Source organism: Equus asinus, chromosome 15 (assembly GCF_041296235.1).
Source record: "Equus asinus isolate D_3611 breed Donkey chromosome 15, EquAss-T2T_v2, whole genome shotgun sequence".
Lineage (NCBI taxonomy): Eukaryota > Metazoa > Chordata > Mammalia > Perissodactyla > Equidae > Equus > Equus asinus.
The window spans coordinates 6,625,968-6,649,110 of NC_091804.1; the positions used below are offsets into that span (position 1 = coordinate 6,625,968).

Sequence of the window (23,143 nt, forward strand, 5' to 3'; positions counted from 1 at the left end):
GCCTACAGAGGGCCATCTGGCAGTATCTATCAATACCCCTCCTGAGAACTTATCCCATGGCATATTCACCTGCATATGATGTAGCAAGTGTACAAATCTACTCACTACATCACTGCTGTTTCATAAGCTGAAAATTAGAAACAACCCAAGAGTCCAACAATACCAGATGTATTAAATAAGCCAGGATATGTTCTCACCATAAAACATTATACCACTGTTAAAAGAAGAGATGGGAGGGGCTGGACCCATGATGTACTGGTTAAGTTTGGCACACTCCACTTCGGTGGCCCAGGTTCACAGGTTTGGATCCCAGACATGGACCTACACCACTCATCAGCCATGCTGTGCTGGTGACCCACATATAAAGTAGAGGAAGACTGGCAGAGATGTTAGCTCAGGAACAATCTTCCTCAGCAAAAAAAAAAAAGAAGAAGAAGAGACATGAGAAAGTTCTCTATGAACTGATGTGGAAAGAATCTCTAGGAGACACTGTTAAATTTTTTAAAAAAGCAAGGTGTTAAACACTCTACTTTTGCATAAAAAGGGAGATACAAATATATATTCATATTTCCATAAAGAAACACTGGAAAGAGAAAAACTTGATAAAGGCAATCACCTATAGGGAGTAAGGGAAACAGACTGGACAGAAACGAGACTGAGAGCAAGACTTCCCAGGGTAGATCTTTTCATATCATTTTGATGTCTGAACTACCTGATCATATTATGTATTCAAAAATTAGATAGAACAAAGTTGAGGGGGTGGCCCTGTGGCACAGTTGTTAAGTTTGTGCATGCCACTCCGGCAGCCCAGTGTTCGCCAGTTCAGATCCCAGGCACAGACCTACGCACTGCTTATCAAGCCATGCTGTGGCAGGTGTCCCACATATAAAATAGAGGAAAATGGACACAGATGTTACTCAGGGCTCATCTTCCTCAAAAACAAAAAACAAAAAAACCCAGCTCAAATAATTAGAACAAAGTTGGAAGATTCACACTTCTCAACTTCAAAACTTACTACAAAGCTACAGTAATCAAAACAGTGTAGTACTGGCATAAGGATAAACACACAGAACAATAAAGTGGAACTGAGAGTTCAAAAATAAACTCACATATATGACAACAAGAGCGCAAAGACCAGTCAATGGGGAGAGAACAGTCTTTTCAACAAATGGTGATAAGACAACTGAATATTCACATGCCAAACAACAAATCTGGACCCTTACCTCACACCATATACAAAAATCAAATCAAAATGGGTCAAAGACCTAAATGTAAAGGTTAAACTATAAAACACTGAGAAGAAAACGTAAGGTTAATCTTTACAACAACAGACTTTGGCAATGGTTTCTTAGATATAACACTAAAACACCAGCAATAAAAGAAAAAAAAGATAAAACTGGACTTCATCAAAATTAAAAACTTCTGTGCATGAAAGGGAGAAAGCACCTGCAAATCATATTTCTAATAAGGGTCTGATATCCAGAATTTATAAATTACATACAACTCAACAACAAAAAGACAAACAACTCAATTTTAAAATGAGCAAAGAACTTGAATAATCATTTCTCTAAAGAATATATACAAGTGGCCAACAAGTACATGAAAAGATGCTCAACATCATTAGTCATTAGGAAAATGCAAATAAAAACCACAATAACATACCTTTACAGGCATTAGGATAGCAATAATCAAAAAAATGAAAAAACGCAAGTGTTGACAAGGATGCAGAGAAACTGGAACCCTCATACCCTGCTGGTGGGAACATAAAAAGGTTAGGTCACGGGGCTGGCCCCGTGGCCGAGCGGTTAAGTTCGTGCGCTCCGCTGCAGGCGGCCCAGTGTTTCGTTGGTTCGAGTCCTGGGCGCGGACATGACACTGCTCATCAAACCACGCTGAGGCAGCGTCCCACATGCCACAACTAGAAGGACCCACAACGAAGAATATACAACTATGTACCTGGGGGCTTTGGGGAGAAAGAGGAAAAAATAAAATCTTTAAAAAAAAAAAAAAAAAAAAAAGGTTAGGTCACTATGGAAAAGAGTTTGGCCAGTGCCTCAGTAAGTTAAACACAGAATTACCATATGATAGAGAAATGCCACTCCTGAGTATATACCCAAAAGAACTGAAGACAGGCGTTCAGACAAAAACTTGTATATGCATGTTCACAGCAGCACTATTCACAAAAGCCAGAAGGTTTGAAAAAAACCAAATGTCCGTCAATGGATGAACGGATAAACAAAATGTGTTATATTCATGCACTGGAATATTATGTATAAGAAGGAATAAAGTACTGGTACATACTACCACATGGATGAACCTTGAACATAATGCTAAGAGAAAGAAGCCACATAAAAAGGCTGCATATTGTACAATTCCATTGATATGAAATATCCAGAATAGGCAAAGGCATAAAGACCAAAAGCAGATTAGTGGTTGCCAGGAGCTGGGGGACGAGGGAATGAGGAGTGACTGCTAAATGGGCACAGGGTTTCCTTTTGGGGTGATAAAAATGTTTTGGAATTAGATAGGCTGATGGTAGCAGAGAATTGTGAATATACTAATGTCACTGAATTCTGTACTTTAAAATGATTAATTTTATGTTATGTGTATTTTAGTACAAGAAAAATAAATTAATTTTTGAAAGAAGAACAAATACTAAAAATGAAAAATAAATGACTGACTTAAAACCCAAACGACAGGCTAAACTCCAGACTAGACATAGTCAAAGAAAGAATTAGTAAACTGGAGGATTCACTCAAGACACAGCAACGACAAAGAAAGTGATTAAGACACTATACCACTTACACTATTCATTTGCTTAATAAACTATTCATTTGAAGAAAATTAAAAGACAGCCAACTAATTTTTCAATATTTCTGAGTTTTAAGACCCTGAATCAATAAGATTTCGAACTCTTCCTATTTCCCCTACTGAGAGACTCAGACTTTTCTTTTCATCCTGAGTCATTTCACGTCCTTGGATAGTGACAACAATGAAAGGAGTTCTTTTCCACCTATGTCTGTAGCTTCCTTTTTTTTTTTTTTTAAGATTTTATTTTTTTCCTTTTTCTCCCCAAAGCCCCCCAGTACATAGTTGTATATTCTTCGTTGTGGGTCCTTCTAGTTGTGGCATGTGGGATGCCGCCTCAGCGTGGTTTGATGAGCAGTGCCATGTCCGCGCCCAGGATTTGAACCAACAAAACACTGGGCCGCCTGTAGAGGAGCACACAAACTTAACCACTCGGCCATGGGGCCAGCCCCTGTAGCTTCTTTTTTTAAATGGCCTTTATTTGTTCAAATTGAATTGCCATAATAGATTCTGATGGGCAAGAAGAAAGAGGTGACTCTGTACTTCATGATTAGAAATATCGAGGGAGTTCAGGTAAGGAGATAAAAGGGACTAAGGACAGGAGGTAGAAAGAGTTCAGAGAGAAAGAGGATAGATGGGACAGTAAATCCACGAAAATGAGGCTGTCCTCATCTCCTTGGATCTGGAGGCATTTACCACACAAAATAACTGAACACCTCTGATGTGATGCATAAGGCACTCTGCCACTATTACCTTAGGGTACTGAACCACCACCACATCACTGACATTGTTTTTAAGGTACCCACAGACACTTATTTAGATAGGGAAAGGAGAACTGGTAAAATCAGGTTGTTGTTCACCTTGGATAATCAACTAAGCAAATCAAGGAAATCATGAAAAGCTAGGATCTTAAAACAAAAATGAACAGAGTTTGCCATTTGGGCAGAGGGAAGGTAAACTGTAGCCACACAGATGACATAGTGTAAGTGTAAACCAAAAAGGGACAAGCAGAAATAAATAAGGAAGTTGGTAAGCAAATTACTGAAGAGAATAAAAGAAAAGGAAGGATGGATAGAAAATATTAACTGATTTGGAAAAATCAGTCACACATCTGTATCAGCTTCTGCATGACAGCATCAACCTGTGTCTGCCAGTCTCGCCACTTATCAACAATGTAGATGTGATCCCTCGTTGTGGTTTCCTGAATTTACATTAACAATGATACCTCTGGCATCACAGACCTTACCAAAGTATACAAAACAAGCTTCCACAGAAGGTTCACTCATGCTGCTAAAATGTTTTAAGTAGCAAAAAGTAGAAAATTAAACAAATTTATAAACATTAAACACTAACTACAAAGCAAAAACTAGATGTGGTCTTCCTCCTCCTGGCGCCTTCTCTGTGCATTATGAACCTGCAGGAGACCTGGACGTAATGGATGTCCCACAGAGCAAACAGAGCTGAGGCAATCAGAGAGCTGCTGTACTCCTTAAATATCTTTCCACATTTCTTTAGCTCTTTGCCACCCACGATAGATCAAACCCCACCGAGAATACACAGGTAGCTCTTTTTAATACTATGGCAGCTTCTGATTTGCTGAACAAAGCCGACAGGTGAATGCTTTCCTGGGCCCATTATAAATGGCTCAGACTTGGAACAAGAAGCTTGAGAGCAGAGATCCTTCTTTTCAACCATTCCATTTTGGTACATTTATGTTTCTTCCTAACTATAAAAGTAATGCATACTTGAGACAAGTTTGAGAGTGTTTAATGCCTCCCACTGAACAGTACTTTCAGCATTCATCTGAAAGATGGAGATTCCTGTGGGGCTGCAGAGGGCCACATCTGAATCCAGTTTCCTGGGCCCACTGAGTTAGTCTAGGGGTCCAATAAAGCACTCTAAAACCTCTGGCTCATTCTGCAGCAGAGGGGGAAATCTGATGAATTTGTGCACTAGGATTTTTTCCCTAAATAATAAACCAATTATTTGAAGAAGAGCCAGAGACTAAGAGAAAAACCCTTTGAGAGCAGCAGAGTTACGAGAGAAGACTAAAGATGGCTATAAACACTCTGACATTCCCTCCTTTGAAAGGTGGGTCTACATCCATCTCCTTTTTTTTGGCAGGGGGTGGGGGGGGAAGATTAGCCCTGAGCTAACTACTGCCAGTCCTCCTCATTTCGCTCAGGAAGCCTGGCCCTGAACTAACATCTGTGCCCATCTTTCTCTACTTTATATGGGGGACGCCTACCACAGCATGGCATGCCAAGCAGTGCCATGTCTGCACCCAGGATCCGAACCGGCGAACCCCGGGCCGCTGAGAAGTGGAATGTGTGAACTTAACTGCTGCACCACTGGACCGGCCCCTACATCCCTCTCCTTGATTCTGGGCAGGCTGTGAGACAGCTTTGACCAGAAGCATATGGCAGAGGTGATGCTGCACCACTTTCCAGGTCTGGCATCAAGGGGCTGGCGCTTCTACTGCCTGTTTCCTGGAACACTTGCTCTTGGAATGCTCACTGTAGGAGATGCCAGCCATGATGCTAGAAATCCAACTACCATGAAACTGCCAGGCTTTGAGAAGCCCAACCAATGTAGGGGCCCTGGAGGATAAGATGAGATTAGGAGTGCAGGAAAGATACACAGAGACCATCTTAAAAGCAGATCTTGGAGAGTGACATCAGCATCACGGCAGAGTGAGATCTTCCCTTAGACTCTGTCCCCTAAGATACAATAAAAAGAACATTCATAAACCAACAGAGGATGTTCACACAACACAAAAGACGTCTGAGAGACCCACGCAGCCATACGTCTAAGTGGAAGTGCTGGACTCTTGGGAGGAAGTAGAAGGACGTAAGGGGAGCTCCTCTCCCTCCCCAGCAGCAACCCAGGGAGCAGGACCACACACAGCTCTGAGAAGAGTGGGGAGGGGTGGCTATCTGTGGGAACACCTTCTCTCTCCAAGTTCCCTCACAGCCCTTGGGAAAGCCCCACACAGAGGTGGCTAAGCTATTGCAGGGATGTCTTCATCAAGCCAGCACCCAAGGAGAGCAGACAGAAAAGGCAGAGCCAGAATGTCCCTGCGATCACACAGGTGAAAGGCAGTGCCTCTCCCCCAAACCAGGGCTCCAGCTCAACTGGTCAGCCAGAGCACCCACACATACCTTAGAAAGGTGGCAGCTGTGAGCAAGTGAGCCAGAAATTGCACATAAGCCCTGTCAGCACAGATGCCAAAGGACAGGCACAGCTGCCAGGGATCATAGCAGGCTCAGAATACACAGCTCCTGAACCCCTGAAGTGGCAGCAGCTGGACTCTGCAACCAGATACCATCATTATGCGAAGGCACAAATCCAAGCCATCAAACAGTATGAAGAAATATATTAATACTCCAGACCAGAAGGAAAATGAGAAGCACCCAGAAATCAATCTTGAAGGCACAGAAATCTACAATGTAAATGACAGAGAATTCAAAATAGCCATCAAAAAAAAATACTCAGTGAGTTACAAGAAAATACAGATAGACAGTTTAATGAAATCAGAAGCAAAATTAATGAACAGAGGGAATTCTTCACAAAAGAGATTGAAACTATAAAGAAGAATCAATCAGAAGTGTTGGAGATGAAAAAAACAAGGAATGAAATGAAGAAAAATCTGGACTCCCTAAACAATACAGTTGATATTATGGAGGAGTGAATCAGCAGTCTGGAGGACAGACAGATAGAAATGCTTCAGATGGAGGAGGAGAGAGAACTAAAACTAAAAAGAAATGAAAATATTCTCCAAGAAATATCCAACTCATTTAGGAAATGCAACATAAGGATTATAGGTATTCCAGAGGGAGAAGACAGGGACAATGGTGCAGAAAGCTTGTTCAAAGAAATAAGAGCTGAGAACTTCCCAAACCTGGGGAAGGAGCTGTAAATGCAAGTAAGAGAAGATAACAGAACTCCTAATTATATCAATGTAAAAAGGCCTTCTTCAAGGCATACAGTAGTAAAACTGACAAAAGTCAATAACAAAGAGAAAAGGTTAAGGGCAGCAAGGCAGAAGACAATAACCTACAAAGGAACCCCTATCAGGCTTTCAGAGGATTTCTCAGCAGAAACCTTAAAGGCCAGGAGAGAGTGGAATAAGAGATTCAAAATTCTGAAAGACAAAATCTTCAGCCAAGAATACTATCCAGTGACTATATCCTTCAGGTAGGATGGAGAAATAAAAACTTTCCCAGATAAACAAAAGCTAAGGGAGCTCATTGCCACAAGACACCCCCCACTTCAAGAAATGATCAAGGAGGTCCTCATACCTGAAAAAAAACAAAGGGTTTACAAAGCCTTGAGCAAGAAGATAAATAGGCAGACAGAATCAGAAAACTGCAGCTGTCTAACAGAACAGGTTAGCAACCACTGAATTATAACATTAAAGACAAAAGGAAGGAAAACATCAAAAATAAATACAATCTTGTCATTTTAACCACAAACTCACAAAACAAGATGGAATAAGTTTTGACAACAATAACTTAGAAGGAGAAGAGAAAAGGGAAGGAATTGGCTTAGACTAAGGAAATAAGAGGCTATCAGAAAATGGACTATCTCATCTATGACATTTTTTATACAAACCTCATGGTAACCACTAAACAAATCATCAGAACAGAGACACAAACGACAAATACAGAGAACTGAGAAAACCATCAAAAAAAACTACCAAAATGAATTGGTAGTCCAAAATACATGGGACAAGAAACAAGGGAAACACAAAACAACTGGAAAACGAGTGAAAAAATGGTAGCATTAATCCCTCATATATCAATAATCACGCTAAATGGACATGGATTGAACTCTCCAATCAAAAGACAAAGAGTCGCAGGATGGATTAAAAAACAAGACCCAACAATACGCTGCCTCCAGGAAACACATCTCAGCTCTAAAGACAAAGAGACTCAGAGTAAAAGGATGGAAAACAATACTCTAAACTGACAAGAAACAAAAGAAAGCAGGTGTTGCCATACTTATATCAGACAAAGTAGACTTCAAGATAAGACAGGTAAAGAGAGACAAAGAGGGACAGTATATAATGATAAAAGGGACACTCCATCAAGAAGACATAACACTTATAAATATATATACACCTAACACAGGAGCACCAAAGTACATAAAGCAACTATTAACAAACCTAAAAGGAGATATTGACAACACAATAATGGTAGGAGACCTTAACGCATCACTTACACAAACAGACAGATCATCCACACAGAAAATCAACAAAGAAACAGTGGATTTAAACAAAAAACTAGACCAGATAGACTTAATAGATATATACAGAACACTCTACCCAAAACAGCAGAATACACATTCTTCTCAAGTGCACGTGGAATATTCTCAAGGATAGACCCTATGTTGGGAAACAAGGCAAACCTCAATAGATTTAAGAAGATTGAAATCTTATCAACCATCTTTTCTGACCATAATGCTATGAAACTAGAAATTAACTACAAGAAAAAAAGCTGGAAAGTGATAAATATGTGGAGACTAAACAACATGCCACTAAACAACCAATGGGTCACTGAAGAAATTAAAAGAGAAATTAAAAAGTATCTGGAGGGCCCGGCCCAGTGGCACAGTGGTTAAATTCGCACGTTCTGCTTCAGCGGCCTGGGGTTCGCCGATTTGGATCCCAGTGGGGACATGGCACTGCTTGGCAAGCCATGCTGTGGCAGGCGCCCCACATATAAAAAGTAGAGGAAGATGGGCATGGATGTTATCTCAGGGCCAGTCTTTCTCGGTAAAAAGAGGAGGATTGGCAGCAGATGTTAGCTCAGGGCTAATCTTCCTCAAAAGAAACAAAAGTATCTGGAGAACAGCAAAAAGAAAAATACACCATACCAACTCATAAGACATGCAGCAAAAGTGGTCCTAAGAGGGAAATTCATAACAACACACGCCCACCTTAACAAACAAGAAAAATGTCAAATAAGCAATCTTAAACTACACCTGACAGAATTAGAAAAAGAAGAACAAACAAAACCCAAAGTCAGCAGAAGAAGGGAAATATTAAAAAATTAGAGCAGAAATAAATGAAACTGAAACAAACAAAAAAAAAACAGAATGGATCAATGAAACAAAGAGCTGATCCTTTGAGAAGATAAACAAAATTGATAAACCTTTAGCCAGACTCAGTAAGAAAAAAAGAGAGAAGGCTCAAATAAAATTAGAGATGAAAGAAAAGAAATTATAACAGATATCACAGAAATAGACAGGATTATAAAAGAATACTATGAAAAACTATATGCCAACAAACTGGACAATCTAGAAGAAATGGATAAATTCTTAGATTCACACAACCTCCCAAAACTGAATCAAGAAGAAATAGAGAATCTGACTAGACCAATCACAAGTAAAGAGATTGAAACACTAATCAAAACCCTTGCAAAAAATAAAAGTCCAGAACAAGATGGGTTCTCTGGAGAACTCTACCAAACATTCAAAGAAGATTTTTTTTTTTAAAGATTTTATTTTTTTTTTCCTATTTCTCCCCAAAGCCCCCGGGTACATAGTTGTATATTCTTCGTTGTGGGTCCTCTCTAGTTGTGGCATGTGGGACGCTGCCTCAGCGTGGTTTGATGAGCAGTGCCATGTCCGTGCCCAGGATTCGAACCAACAAAACACTGGGCCGCCTGCAGCAGAGCACACAAACTTAACCACTCAGCCACGGGGCCAGCCCCTCAAAGAAGATTTAATACCTATCCTTCTCAAACTATTCCAAAAAGTTGAAGAAGATGGAACACCTCCTAACACATTTTATGAGGCCAACATTACCCTGATCCCAAAGCCAGACAAGGACAAAACAAAGAAGGAAAATTACAGGCCAATATCGCTGATGAACACAGATGCAAAAATCACCAACAAAATAATGGAAAATCAAATACAGCAATTCTGAAAAAAGATTATACACCATGATCGAGTGGGATTTATACAGGAATGTAGGGATGGTTTGACATCTGCAAATCAATCAATGTAACACACCTCATTAACAAAATGAAGAATAAAAGCCGCATCATTGTCTCAATAGACACAAAGGAAGCATTTGATAAGATTCAATAGCCATTAATGATAAAAACTCTCAGTAAAATGGGTATAGAAGGAAAGTACCTCAACATAATACAGGTGATATACGACAAAGCCACGGCCAACATCATACTCAACAGGGAAAAAGTGAGAGCTATCCCTCCGAGAACAGGAACAAGAAAAGGGTCCCCACTCTCACCACTCTTATTCAACATAGTACTGGAGGTTTTGGCCAGAGCAATTAGGCAAGAAAAACAAATAAAAGGAATCAAAACAGGCAATGAAGAAGCGAAATTCTTGCTGTTTGCAGATGACATGATTTTATATATAGAAAACCCTAAAGAATCCATCAGAAAACTATTAGAAATAATCAACAACTACAGAAAAGTTGCAGGGCACAAAGCTAACTTAGAAAAATCAGTGCCATTTCTATACTCTAATAACAAACTAACAGAAAGAGAAGTCAAGAATATAATCCCATTTACAATCACAACGAAAAGAATAAAATAGCTAGGAATAAACTTAACCAGGGAGGTGAAGGACTTATACAATGAAAACTATAAGACACTATTGAAAGAAAGAGATGATGACATAAAGAGATGGAAAGAGATTCCATGCATATGGATTGGAAGAATAAACATAGTTGAAATGTCCATACTACCCAAAGCAATCTACAGATTCAATGCAATCCCAATCAGAATCCCAATGACATTCTTCATGGAAAAGAACAAAGAATCCTAAATTTCATATGGGCCAACCAAAGACCCTGAATTGCTAAAGCAATACTGAGAAAAAAGAACAAAGCTGGAGGCATCACAATCCCTGACTTCAAAATGTACTACAAAGCCATAGTGACCAAAATGGCATGGTACTGGTACAAAAACAGGCACACAGATCAATGGAACAGAACTGAAAGCCCAGAAATAAAACTGCAATCTATGGACAGCTAATCTTCGACAAAGGTACCATGAACACACAATGGAGAAAAGACAGTCTCTTCAATAAATGGTGCTGGGAAAACTGGACAGTCACATGCATAAGAATGAAAGTAGACCATTATCTCACACCATACTCAAAAATAAACTCAAAATGGATCAAAGACTTGAAGGTAAGTCCTGAAACCATAAAACTCCTGGAAGATAATATACGTAGTATACTCTTTGACATCAAACTTAAAAGGATCTTTTCCAACACCATGTCTTCTCAGACAAGGGAAACAAAAGGAAAAATAAACAAGTGGGACTTCATCAGACCAAAAAGCTTCTGCAAGGCAAAAGAAACCAGGATCAAAACCAAAAGACAACCCACCAACTTGGAGAAAATTTTTGCAAATCATATATCCAACAAGGGGTTAACCTCCATAATATATAAGGAACTCACACAATTGAACAACAACAAGAAAAACGGCCTGATCAAAAAAGGGGCAGAGGATATGAACAGACATTTTTCCAAACAAGATATACAGATGGCCAATAAACACATGAAAAGATGTCAACATCACTTATCATCAGGGAAATGCAAATCAAAACTACACTAACATACCACCTTACACCTGTTAAAATGGCTATAATCACTAAGACTAAATATAACAAATGTTGAAGACAGTGTGGAGAGAAGGGAACCCTCATACACTTCTGGTGGGAATGCAAACTGGTGCAGCCACTATGGAAAACAGTATGGAGATTCCTCAAAAAACTAAAACTAGAAATACCATATGACCCAGCTACCCCACTACTGGATATCTACCCAAACAACTTGAAATCAACAATCCAAAGTGACATACACATCCCTGTGTTCATTGCAGCACTATTCACAATAGCCAATACATGCAAACAATCCAAGTGCCCATCGACCCATGACCGGTTAAAGAAGATGTGGTATATATACAACGGAATACTACTCGGCCATAAAAAAAGACAAATTCATCCCACTTGCCACAACATGGAAGGAATATGTTAAGTGAAATAAGCCAGACTGAGAAAGACAAACACCAGATGATTTCACTCATATGTGGAATATGAACAAACTCATAGACAAGGAAAACAGTTCAGTGGTTACCAAGGGAAAGGGGGTGGGAGTTGGGCACAGGGGGTGAAGGGGAGCACTTATGTGGTGACAGTCAAGAAATAACATACGACTGAAACCTCACATTGATGCAAACTATTACAACCTCAATAACAAAAAAAAAAAAAGAATGAAAGTAGACCATTATCTTTTTCCCAACAAAAAAACACTACTCAAAATAGATGCAAGGCTTGAAGGTAAAACCTGAAACCATAAAATTCCTAGAAGAAAATATAGGAAGTACACTCTTTCACATAGGTCTTAGAAGGCTCTTTTCGAATACCATGTCTACTCAGGCAAGGGTAAAAACAGAAAAAATAAACAAATGGGACTTCATCAGACTAAAGAGCTTCTGCAAGGCAAAGGAAGCCAGGAACAAAATGAAAAGACAATCCACCAGCTGGGAGAAAATATTTGCAAATCATGTATCCAACATGGGGTTAATCTCCCAAATATATACAGAACTCACACAACTCAATAGCAAATAAACAAACAACCCAATCAAAAAATGGGCAAAGGATATGAACAGATATTTTTCCAAAGAAGATATACAGATGGCCAAAACGCAAATGAAAAGATGTTCAACGTCACTAATCATCAGGGAAATGCAAATCAAAACTACACTAAGGGCGCCAGCCCTGTGGCCGAGTAGTTAACTTCGTGTGCTTTGCTGTGGCAGCCCAAGGTTTCACCCATTCAGATCCTGGGTGAGGACTGGCTCCGCTCATCAGGCCATGCTGAGGTGGCGTCCCACAAAGCAGAACCAGAAGGACCTACAACCAGAATATGCAACTATGTACTGGGGGGCTTTGGGGAGAAGAAGAAAAAAAAGAAAAATTTGCAACAGATGTTAGCTCAGGTGCCAATCTTTAAAAAAAAAAACTACACTAAGATATCACCTTACACTCATTAGAATGGCTATACTCACCAAGACAAAAAAACACAAATGTTGGAGAGGATGTAGAGAAAAGGGAACCCTCATACGCTACTGGTGGGAATGCAAACTGGTGCAGCCACTATGGAAAATAGTATGGAGAGTTCTCAAAAAATTAAAAACAGAAATGCCATATGACCCACCTATCCTACTTCTGGATATTTATCCAAAGAACATGAAATCAACAATTCAAAAAGACTTATGCACCCCTATATTCATTGCAGCATTATTCACAACAGCCAAGATGTGGAAGCAACCCAAGTGCCTGATGACTAGATAAAGAAGATGTGGTATATATACACAAGAGAATAGTACTCAGCCACAAAAAAAGACAAAATCATCCCATTCACAACAACCTGGATGGACCCTGAGGATATGACGTTAAGCGAAATCAGCCAGACAGAGAAAGACACACACTGTATGATTTTACTCATACATGGAAGAAAAACTAACACATGGACAAAGAAAACAGTTTGGTCGTTACCAGAGGGGAAGAGTGTTGGGGGGTGGGTATAAGGGGTAAAGGGGCATATTTATATGGCGACTGACAAATAATAACGTACAACTGAAATTTCACAATGTTATAAATGCTTACGACCTCAATAAAATAAAATAAATAAATAAGTAAAGCAGATCCCTCAGCCCCCAGCCAACACCACATGGATCAGAGACAAGTGCTCACCAAGCCCTTCCTAGATTCTTGACCCACAAATTGTGAGAAAGACACAATGGTTATTTTTAAGCCACTAAGTTTAGGGGTAGTATGTTACGCAGCAATAGATAAGGGGAGCATAAGGCAAGGTAGGCAAGTTCCTGCAAAGAGGAGATGCTCCAACAAAGCCATAGGGTCAGGGGGCCAGCAGAACCAAACTAGAGCGTGGAAGGGTATAAGGACAGATGCAAACGCAGGGGACTCCCAACACACTGCCCCCAAACAGGGCAAGAGTGCTGAAATTTCTAGTCATGTAGGTGTGGTGGGCCAGCTTGGTTTAAAGTACCCAGTCAAGGCCAACTGGGGCAGAACAGGCCCCAATGTGCCATTCAGGGTGATTATGCCACTTGTACCTTACCTCCCAGCTGCTGAAAGACGAGACAGGTGAAAGTGACCCTTATGAATTGCACACACATCTATGACAGTCCTCTCCCCAACCCCGCCCACAGGAAGGCAGAGTCCTGCTAGGACAGCCCACTCCCCTTGCCCATATTCCTATTAATCCCACCTCCCAGTGACCCACCAATAAACAAGGCAAGGACACAGAAGAGCACTCTCAGGTAGTTCTCCCAGCAGGTATTCATCCCTCCTCCTTCCCAACAGCCCCAGACTTCCACTGTGGCTCCACAAGGTTCCCCGGACACTGACTCCACACTCCCTGAAACACGTGACCTGAGCTGAGCCATGCAGTCCATCCCACTTTGGTTCAAGGGTGGACACGTGACTCAAGTTGGTCCAATCAGTCACCTTCATGATTTCTGCTTGAAGTGCAGAGACAAAGGCTCGTTCTCTTGGGAAGGTAAATTGTGAAGACTGCAACCATCGTTGCTATCCTGCAGAAGGCCAGCCTGAGGACAAGGCTGACACACACACAGGAAAGCAGGGTTAACAGAATCCCAGAGAAACAGTCACAGAAGTAAGGACAGAGGGAATCTCTAGCTGAAGCTGAACCTGAACTCATCACAACTCTGCATGTTTCAATCATAAAGCGATAAACCCTCTATTATTTAGGACAGTTGGGCAGGGCTGTCTGTTTCTTGCACCCAGAAGCTTTCTACCCGTTGCAGAAGCTTCAGCTACTTTTGCAGTAATCACCTGAGACCTCCCTCAATTCCAGTCAACCCCAATTCTGACCCCTTAACTTGGTGGCCCCGCAGACCCCACAGTTACTCTGCAGACTCCACACATGGAGACAATGCTCCCCACTCTGATGCTCACTGCTCCATCAGGGACCAGCTCACGCACACCCAACTTGTTTTGCTCCTGACTGCCTAAGTGCCCTAGCCAAGCGCCCTCCTCCCCCAGAACAGTCTGGGATCACTCCCTTCAAGCTGCATGCTGATCTTAGGTAACTTTGCCCAGTGTCCTGAATGTTAATATTTAACCCATTTTCACCTACATAAAAATGTTGGTGGATGGGCACTCATGGGAATCTGCCATGCAGTTTATCCTCCAGGAGGGTGACTGACCACCCTGAAAATTCTGGCTCTACCCTTCATCCAAAAGTGCAGAGCAAATCATAGTAAGGCAAAACAGATCAGGGGCTGGAGATGGGGAAGGGCATGACTACAAAGGGGCGGCAAAGGGCTGACTGTGGGAGTAGTTACATAACTATGGGGATTTGCCAGAACTCACAGAACTGAAGTCTAAAGAGTGAATTTTACTGCATGCCAAAAATAAACGAATAAAGCAAACAAAAAGAGAGAAAGAAAGGAAGGAAGGAAGAAAAGAAAGCAAGTGTGCAGCCTTAGGAAATTTGCTGGGACACAGGAAGAGCCTATGAAGGGTCACACTGCAAAACACTTTCTGATACTACAGCTTGCATCTTCTCTCTCCCTTTGGGTCCCAGTTCAGACATCTCTTCCTATTTGCCCTTGCTGTGAACAAAGAGAGAAGCAGGCCAATCCACCACATGACCAAGTTATCAGATTGTCAATGTTTTTCAGTGTTTTGGTCTCTCTTCCACTCTTCCCTCCAAGTTTGTCCCTGAACCTCCTGGACCCTGTCAGGCCAGTCACACACCTGCCTAGAACTAGACAAGAATATGCATCTTTCCTGGGGACTTCGTCATGAGCCTTGCTGTTCCTCCAAGCAGAGTAGACTGCCTGATGGTCATCCTGACCCCTACCTCATCTCATACGCTTATAGGAGCACTGCGCTGAGGATATCATCGGACCTAAACAGTACCGAGAACTGCCCTGCTGCCGGGCTGCTTCGTGGGGTGACCAGTCATCCATTTTCCCAGAACTGAGGGGTTTCTGAGAATGCAGGCTCTTCAGTGCTAAAACCAAGAGAGTCCTGGGTAACCTGACCTCTGCTCTGAGGTTCACCTGTCTTCTGCCCTGGGTCTTTACAACAAAAGGAGAAGAGGCCCTCAGAGTTTAGGGAAGAGAAACAAGTAAGGGTGTTTCCAAAGTAAGTGACATGCTATCTACTAGCCCCAGCTTCTATGTAACCAGGAGTGAGTGTACACGCCCAAGTAGATGCATAAAGAGTAACAACCTTCCACCTGGCTACTAGTGCGATGAGTCAAGAAGGTCCAACACAGGACCACTCAAACACAGAACAGACACACACGAGCCCAATGACATGAGCCACCACTACCCCAGCACCTACCTCTGTTATTCAGCCCCAAACACTCCCTCAAGGCATACATCACACACAACTCGTAAATAAGGGAATGCGCCCATAACACAGAGGCTGCCTGGGGTCAGAGGTTGGTTTTCTTAAGCTAGGACAGCCAGAACAGTGGGAGTAAAATGATCACCTTCAGCAAAAAAGGGAAAAGCCCCCAGCACTGGCAGCAGAAGGCCTTCTGACTGTATTTTATAAAGTGAAAAACAGGCACCGGCCCCATGGCCAAGTGGTTAAGTTTGCGCGCTCTGCTTTGGCAGTCTGGGGTTTCACTGGTTCAAATCCTGGGCGCGGACATGGCACTGCTCATCAGGCCATGCTGAGGTGGCATCCCACATAGCACAACCAGAAGGAGCTACAACTAGAATACACAACTATGTGCTGGGGGACTTTGGGGAAAAAGGACAGGGAAAAAAAAAAAGATTGGCAACAGATGTTAGCTCAGGTGCCAATCTAAAAAAAAGGAAAAACAAGTGCCCACTCCCTTTTGGACCAGCCATGGATCTTCAGTGGTTTTCCCACGAGCCCTGATAGTCTTAGTGGTCATTTTGCAGAATGTGAGTTTCTTCAGAAACACGTATCTTGCTACAGCAGAAACAGCCACGCTTGTTTACTCTCTTTCCCGCTAGACTGGGAGCTCCTTTACAGCAGGAACAGCAGCTCTGCTGCTCAGCACCACATAACCAAAGCCTGGTACGAGGGCTGGCAGATAATCAGTGTCTTATCAATAGAGCAGGCACAAAAACATGACTTGAACGGAACCAATAAAATCTCCCCCAACAGAAACAGGGCTAAAATTCTAGATTAACATCACTGCTCTGAGATGAAGGACCACCTGGCGTCAGGCTGTACTGCTCCCCTCTTACTAGACCTACTCGAGATCCAACAACCCCTCCAGTGATCTCCTTAAGCACAGCAGAGAAGGCAGGAAAGTCTCAACAGATGTGACGAATTCAGAAGGATAGTGAAAAGGCCAAAAAGTCAAGAGGATGTGAATTCTACAGTGAAGCGAAGATGTCAGTGAAGCTTGGCCTCTAGAGATGGCTGCTGGTCCACTCCAGGCTCTGCCACTTACATGCTGAGTGACCTTCCATGGTTACCTTGCTGCAGAATGGGGGTAATCCTACTGCCCACCTGGTAGGGTTGCTGTCAGGATTCCATGACTCTAAGAATGGAGGTGTTTACTCTTGCACAAGGCCTGGCACATAATAAGCCCTTGACAGATGTATTTTAGCATGCCTTACACTAATAATAATATTAATAGGAATAATAATAATAAAAGCATGTGAGGACCAAACCATAACTAGCTTGCCCTCCAGGGTTCCCATTCCACACGGAACCCAGGGAAACAGTTTGGGGTCCCATCACCAAGCAGACTGGGAACCGAGGTCAGTAGACTTTGCTGTCCAGCACATAAGCCACAGCTGAGTCCATGGCTGAAGGCACATGGGTACTCACTGAGGCAGTGAAGGAAGAAAGAGAAGGCACAAAGGAGACAACAATCTTCCCCTCGGTCTTTAACAGGTAAGAGAGGCAAAATAAATATAAATTTAAAATAAATTTTCAGTCATTAAAGAAGAAAGAAGTGAAAATAAATGTTAAATCTCATTAAACCAAAAGCCAAGACAATGAAAAATCCTGAGTGTCCATCAACACTACATATATAAGATGGACTATTATTCAGCCATAAAAAATAATGAAATCTGGCCATTTTTGACAACACCAATGGACTCTGAGGGCTTTACACTAAGTGAGATGAGTCAAAGACAAATACTCCATGATCTCACTTATATGTGGAATCTAAAAAAGCCAAACTCACAGATACAGAGAACAGACTGGTGGTTGTCAGATGCAGGGGTGGGGCAGGGGGGTGGGAAACGGGTAAAGGTGGCCAAAAGGTACCATTTCCAGTTATAAGATAAATAAGTTCTAGGGATATAATGTACAGCATGGTGACCAATGTTAACAACACTGTATCATATATTAAAAGTTGCTAGGAATACCATAGGACCCAGCTATCCCACTACTGGGTATCTATCCAAACAACTTGAATTCAACGATCCAAAGTGACCTATGCAACCCTATGTTCATTGCAGCACTATTCACTATAGTCAAGACATGGAAGCAACCTAGGTGCCCAGTGACAGATGACTGGATAAAGAAGATGTGGTATATATATACCATGGAATACTACTCAGCCAGAAAAAAAGACAAATTGATCCCATTTGCAACAGCATGGATGGACCTGGAGGGTATTATGTTAAGCGAAATAAGCCAGACTGAGAAAGTCAAACACCAGATGATTTCACTCATATGTGGAATATAAACAAACACATGGAAAAGAGAACAGCTCAGTGGTTACCAGAGGAAGGGGGGTGGGAGGTAGGCACAGGGGGTGAAGGGGAGCACTTACGTGGTGACAGAGAAGAAATAACGTACAACTGAAATTTCACAATGACGTAAACTATTAGGAACTCAATAAAAAAAGTTGCTAGCAGAGCAGATCTTCAAAGCTCTCATCACAAGAAAAAAAATGTAACTATGTAAGGTGACAGATGTTAACTGAACTTACTGTGGTGATCACTTCATAATACATGCATACAGCAAATCATCATGTTATACAACTAAAACTAAAAGGGCATTACGTATCAATTATATTTCAATAAAACTGGGGAGAAATTTACATTTTTTAATCTAATTAAAGTACTTTAAGTCTTAAAGTTGCTATAGCGGCCCTGAAAATCCTCAAATAAGGAAAATGTATTTAGCAGTTTGTTTGTGTTCCAACATCCCTTCAGCTCACATAGGGTTTTCCATTTTAGAGCTGGAAGCCAAATTCTCACAATTAACCAAAAGACAGCAAACGTGTAAACCATGCTCTACGCATTTGCCACTGAAGACCGTAGAAGAGATAAAAGGCTGAAAGAGTGAGTAATGCACTGTTGATAGCACTGTAGTGCCTCCAAAAGTCCAAAGGATTTGGAAATAAATTTTGATTAAAACTCCTTGCATTATTCATGTCTATTTACCATCACAATGATCAGATGTATCATATCCCATGAGCTTAAATTCTGATCCATTATAAAATTATATTGTTTACAGTACATTGCTTCAGGCACTTCATATAATTACCTGGATAAAATACACATCATTTCAAAAAGTAAAAGGTGTTTCTAGGAACACAAAGCACCTGAAAATACACAAAACACTCCTCTTTAAGGACTTAGATGAAAGCTGTTTTGTTTTCACTCGAGTATTCCTTAACACCCATCAATGTTCTCCCACTTAAAGTGCCTTCACTTATGCTTTTATGATATTCTTTGTGCTCATCCTTTCAAGGGACCTCAAAGCATTCTAAAATACGTCTGAGATTACTCAGAAATGGGATGATTCTACAAACATCAAGCAGAGAAGACAATGCTGGCAGCACTTAATCCTCAGCTTGGTAAAAAAAAATAATTATTCAGAAGACTTGACTTAATTACTAATTCTGGGAAGAAACATGTTTGCAGCAAAGCCACATCGGAGAATCCCAGTGGCCACAGGTGGGAGAAAGTACTGGAGACATCCATGACCAGACTTGTGAATGGAGTTCTAAACTTGGATTTTTCCAGAAGAGGCAAATATATTCTGCTCTACCAGGACCCACGTAAAAGTGGGATTGGATGTAAGGTAGGAGTGTCCTGATCACACACAATCTATATGTCCTTATGGCAAATGGAGACTTTATATAAGTCAAAGGAGAATTAAAATAAAAGGAAATGGCAAAGGGGTAGGAATATCGCTCGTCTAAACATGAGCGAATCTGATGAGCTGATAATCCTCAACGTGGGACTCTGCTAAGAGCTTCGAGCGCATGGAATAACTTTTATTGCTTATTGTTGAAAATAGGTCCAATAAAAAACGAATCTGGATTTGTTCAATCCAGAGAGAGAACATTAAAGTATAGGAAATACTACAGAGTTAACTATTAACAACTATTAGATGTCTACAAAAGAGTATGATGGCAGCAAAAGAAACTGCAGTTAGATATTGAAAGAGACATTCTACCTAGAAAGGTCTGATCCTGAGGTGCATTACCAAAGGAGGCTAAATTTGTTGTCCAATAACTTGAAGAAATGGGCAGAACATGATGGTATCAAATGCAATTTAACCCCAGAAACACGAAAACAGACTAGAAATGAAAGGTTCTCTCAAAAAGATTCATGATTTCAGATTTATAATTCTCCCACAAACCAGGACCACTATTCTGAGCCATTTTTCAGATTTAATATTGGTTGGTCAAAGTAGGTTGGCATTCCTGACAATAACCAGTTAAGCTAAGACCTAAACCCATACTGTCCAATATGACAGCCATTAGCCACACAGTTACTGGGCACGTGAAGTGTGGCTGGTCCAATCTGAGAAGTGCTGTCAGTATAAACTACACACCAGATTTAGAAGAAAAAGTACAAAAAAAAGAACGTAAAATATCTCATTCATAACTTCTTATGTTGATTACATGGTGAAATCATAATATTTGGGATATACTGGGCTAAATAAAATATACTTGTAAAATCAATTTCACTTATTTCTTCTTACCTTTTTTAATATGGCTACTTGAAATTTACATGTGGCTCATATTTGTGGCTTGCATTGTATTTCTCTCAGACGGGGTAAGCGACCAAAATAAAACATCACTATATCAGACACACTTGTGTGCTGCTAAACACTTTCAAATGTGAACAGAAGAATGAAGAAGGAAGAAAGGTAACAGAGGCATTCAGAGGACACGTACAACAGCAGCAGTAGCAGCAGCCTTTATGCTGTTTTAAGTAAGTAATAAACATGAACAACAGGAGGCCCGGCCCCGTGGCCAAGTGGTTAAGTTTGTGCGCTCCGCTTCGGCGGCCCAGGGTTTCGCCGGTTCGGATCCTGGGCGCGGTCACGGCACCACTCGTCAGGCCATGTTGAGGCAGTGTCCCACATGCCACAACTAGAGGGACACACAGCTAAAATATACAACTATGTACTGGGGGGATTTGAGGAGAAAAAGGAAAAAAAAACATAAACAACAAACTTTCTGGAAAAGGCCATGTTGCAATTGCAGATTCTCTTCTCCCCCTGCCTGGAAGCGTCCTGGAAACTCCCCTCCCAGCAAGCTCCCTCTCCTGCCTACCTTTGATGAGCTCCGGCCTGTAATTCTTGCGCAGCTGCTCCAGGAAGCTGTTATAGAAGCCCTCTGCCTGCTCCGTGGGCATCGCCAAGTGGAAGTCGGGCTTGTTTCCCTTGAGGACGCACTGGAGGGTAAACTGGCTGATGCACAGCACCTCATACTGTTTGTCCATCACACTCTTTGACCAGTGTTTCCCACTTTCATCCTCAAACACACGCAGGTTTAAAATCTTCCGGACCCTAAGGGGAAATACAGCAGTGAGAGCCACCTGAAGAATCACAAGCCCCCCCAGCACACTCCATCCCCCAAACTGTCACCAGCACCCTGCCAAATAAGAACATAATATTGTCTCCATCGCTTATAGGAGGTGTGACCATAGGCAAGTTACTTATCTACTCTATGCCTCAGTTTCCTCATCTGTAATATGGGGTAATAACAGTCCTACCTCATAGAGTTGTTTGGAGATTTCCTTTTTTTGCCAGTCCCTCCAATTCACAGCAGCTGCTGGTGGGGAGTGGCGCTAAGAGGACAGCCACCCATTATCTGCTCCTTCAAATTGGAGGATATGTCAAAACAAGGGTCCAATTCTAATTTTTTATAGAAGCATTCCATCTTTAGGCTGGGATAAATGACACCCCATTTTTCCACCCTTTCTTGGAGCTACTCAAAATGAACAATTCAGCAAATATCCTGGAGAAAACTCATGGTTATTGCAATTATGCAAAAAGATCTGAGGAGAGACACCTTGACAACTAAGTCACATGTTCCTTAAGCCCTAGAGGAGCTTTCTCTATAAGTGTGGATGACAAAGGACAGCCACCATGGCAAGGAAGAGGACCAAGTAACATTTAAGAGATCAGATTTGAGAAGCATAGCAAAGAACTCCCTGCACAAAAGTTGAAATTCCACCATTTGAAAGCTGCCTTTGTGGAGGATGTTGAAGGCATGTTCAAGGGCTCTACAAATACTAAGTCCCTGACGCTTTATATGGGTGCCCTCTGTGGCGGCACTATTCATCACCCCCCTCCACAGCAGAGGTCTGCCCTATGTGCGTCTAGTAGGTCATATGAGCCATAAAGAGACTGAGACCTAGGCTCCCAGCTTTTGACCATGACACCACCCTACTGACTCTTGAGTATCCAGGCGACAGCTATTAAAATACCAACATCCCTGAAGTGGTACTGAACTGTCCTTATCAGTCATCAACACCTTAGCAGGAATTAGGTTGCAAGTGTGATTTTCAACCTAATACAAACGGGACAATTGAGGGGTTATCCCCAGGCTCCGAGGACCAAGGGGCAGAATAAATGGACCCAAGCATCTGAAGTAAATGTGCCAAGCGGTGCTGGGGAGAGAATGAACATGGGTGTAGCCGCCCCTGACGCAGGAAGGGTTAACAATCACTGGAAAAGGCTTGCCAACAAACTGTGACCCAGAGGTGAGAAGGCCGGTCAGCCAATGACGGGTAAGACCTCCAGGGGGAGGCAACCTAAGACACGCATGGTCACCTGGGGGCATAGATGGAGACACGATATCGATACCGGGAGCAGGAGGGGCCATTGCCTAGGAGACCTTGCCTGCTCCGAGATAAAAATATACAAGCACAGCAATAACATGATAATATCAAAACAGAGGCGAGGAAGGGCTCCTTGAGAAATCACTAAGAATTCTTGGCATTCACTAATTACTTCATCCAGAACACCTGTGTATGTTTAACAGATGTAAGCTATGTATATATTGAAACACTGGTTATAATAAACTCAGAGTGGCCATCAGC

General features: G+C 41.7%; 1 protein-coding gene across 6 annotated transcripts in view; it reads right to left on the reverse strand.

Moving 5' to 3' along the window:
* Positions 1-23,143, reverse strand: part of DTD1 (D-aminoacyl-tRNA deacylase 1) — a 172,539-nt gene that overhangs the window by 143,715 nt on the left and 5,681 nt on the right. For all 6 annotated transcript variants that reach the window (XR_011494539.1, XR_011494538.1, XR_011494537.1 and 3 more), the window contains exon 3: positions 21,370-21,605. Coding sequence is in view for 2 of the 6 variants with exons in the window: in XM_044748305.2 (XP_044604240.2) it covers positions 21,370-21,605 (236 nt within the window). In the remaining 4 variants the exon portion in view is untranslated. The remainder of the gene's footprint in view (positions 1-21,369; positions 21,606-23,143) is intronic.